General features: G+C 35.1%; 1 protein-coding gene across 1 annotated transcript; it reads left to right on the top strand.

Moving 5' to 3' along the window:
• Positions 1–716, top strand: LOC113701151 (monothiol glutaredoxin-S2). The gene has a single exon (XM_027221665.2). The coding sequence runs from the start codon at positions 142–144 to the stop codon at positions 448–450; it is 309 nt and encodes a 102-aa protein (XP_027077466.1). The 5' UTR covers positions 1–141; the 3' UTR covers positions 451–716.
• Positions 717–1,916: the final 1,200 nt, after the last annotated feature.

Here is a 1,916-nt window from a genome sequence, read left to right as displayed (position 1 = left end):
ACTAGCCCGGAGCCAGCCAGCCCTCTATATATACCTTCAAGAACTTCAGGTTTCACACAAAGCAAGCCTCAAACTTCCTCTGAAGTAAAATACTAGAGCACATCATTTAGCCCAGGACTTCACATTTTTGCCAAAAGTAGAATGGATATAGTGAAGAGATTGGGTTCAGAAAAGCCAGTGGTGATCTTCAGCAAGAGCAACTGCTGCATATCCCATGCTATTCACATGTTGATATGCAGCTTCGGGGCAAATCCCACGGTTTATGAGCTTGATCAATATCCAGAAGGAAGGGACATTGAGAATGCATTGCTAGCATTAGGATGCCATCCAACTGTTCCTGCTGTTTTCATAGGGAAACTACTTGTTGGTGGTTCTGATGAGGTTATGAACCTAAATGTTCAGGGCAAGTTGAAGCCACTGCTTATCAAGGCCAATGCAATATGGATGTAGAAGTCACATATAGAATTTACCATCGAACTGAAACTTTTCTTTCTTGTTTTGTCTTTTAATTGAAGAAAGCCATCTAAAGGAGAATGTAGGTTTAGCATGCACTCCTACCAGTCTTGTTAAATTTCAGTATTAACCGGTTTTGAGTCTTTAAAATGTTATAGTGGTCATGGTAACTCATATTTAGGAGTCCATGCCACTTGATCGATCCTTGTTTCTGTGACGTTTTAGTTCTAAAGTGACAATGGAAAAGAATTGAGTTCAGCCAATTTTTATCTTCTCTCATACTTTTGCTTTGCTAATTAATTGATTAAACTTTACCAAGTTCTTTAGATTTACAGTGTCATGGAGAAGAAATGGTTTAGTTATAAGTAATGTTCTCAAATTTTTGCTATTTGAGAGAAATGGTTACTTAAAACCTGAAAGGAAAGGGCATATTTTTCCCTAGCAATGATACATCAAGTTCAGCTCTTATTGCTGTCAATTGAACAGTCAATTCCAGTTTCCTCTTTAGAGATACTAAGAGCACTAATAAACTCCAGCCATTTTCAACTCTTAATTGCTGTGAATCCCTCCGCCCCATACACCTTTTTTGGTCACTAAAGGTCAAGAATGGAACCAAAAAAAAAAAAAGGAAAAATGAAAACTTTGGGCTCCACTTATTTGTGGAATTGGTGAGAAAAGCACATTGCTACAAGTGGTGCACATTTTTCCAAAGCTGATTTGTAGAGAAAGTTTAAAAATCAAGCACTTTTTTTGGGGAAAGGTTAAATAATTAATAACCATTTAGTTATGAACGATGTCAGCCTTGTGATAGGTTAAAGTCCCAAGAGGATAAAGGTTATGTGTCTAAGTTGCAATAGTGGTAATCAAATAGCTTTCTTTTGGGGGGATTATTTATATTTTTTTTTCTCATAAAAAATTAGGTATATACCTCCGAGTTTGACTAAATGTAAACTTGACAAATTTTAATAATAAATAATCTCAACACGCTCCACGTTTGTAGTATAATGGATTGGTTTGAGTTTTTTATTTAAACTTTTGAATAAATTTATATACACTGACAGTGTATACACTATCACGATTGGATATATGATACATATACAATATTTGAGTTTCAAATTCAAATTCGAATTATGTATCATGCATCTAATGGTAAAAGTGTATACACTGTCAGTGTATAGAAAATTAATCTTAAACTTTTATTGTGTTTGCATTGTCTTGCTAGACTCTGAATGTTCCCTTCTGTCCCTTGACCTTCTTTGAAATTATTGGGATAAACTAATTTTCACTAAAGGCTTCATCCCTTTCATTTTGTGAATAATGATCTTCTTCATTGTTATCATTATTGGCACTTTGTGAAATACTGGAATAATTACCAACCAGATTCATTTGCCATAAATCATTAGTCAGCCAAAAAGGATCCACCTGAGAGTTACTACAAGCACCCTCATCAGACCTAACCTACA

This window comes from Coffea arabica, chromosome 7e (assembly GCF_036785885.1).
Source record: "Coffea arabica cultivar ET-39 chromosome 7e, Coffea Arabica ET-39 HiFi, whole genome shotgun sequence".
Classification (NCBI taxonomy): Eukaryota; Viridiplantae; Streptophyta; class Magnoliopsida; order Gentianales; family Rubiaceae; genus Coffea; species Coffea arabica.
Note: the sequence above shows the minus strand (reverse complement) of the source record. Positions and strands in the feature narration are given on the sequence as shown.

Coding starts and splice junctions, on each gene's coding strand:
- LOC113701151 (XM_027221665.2), top strand. CDS start 142: ATGGATATAGTGAAGAGATTGGGTTCAGAAAAGCCAGTGGTGATCTTC.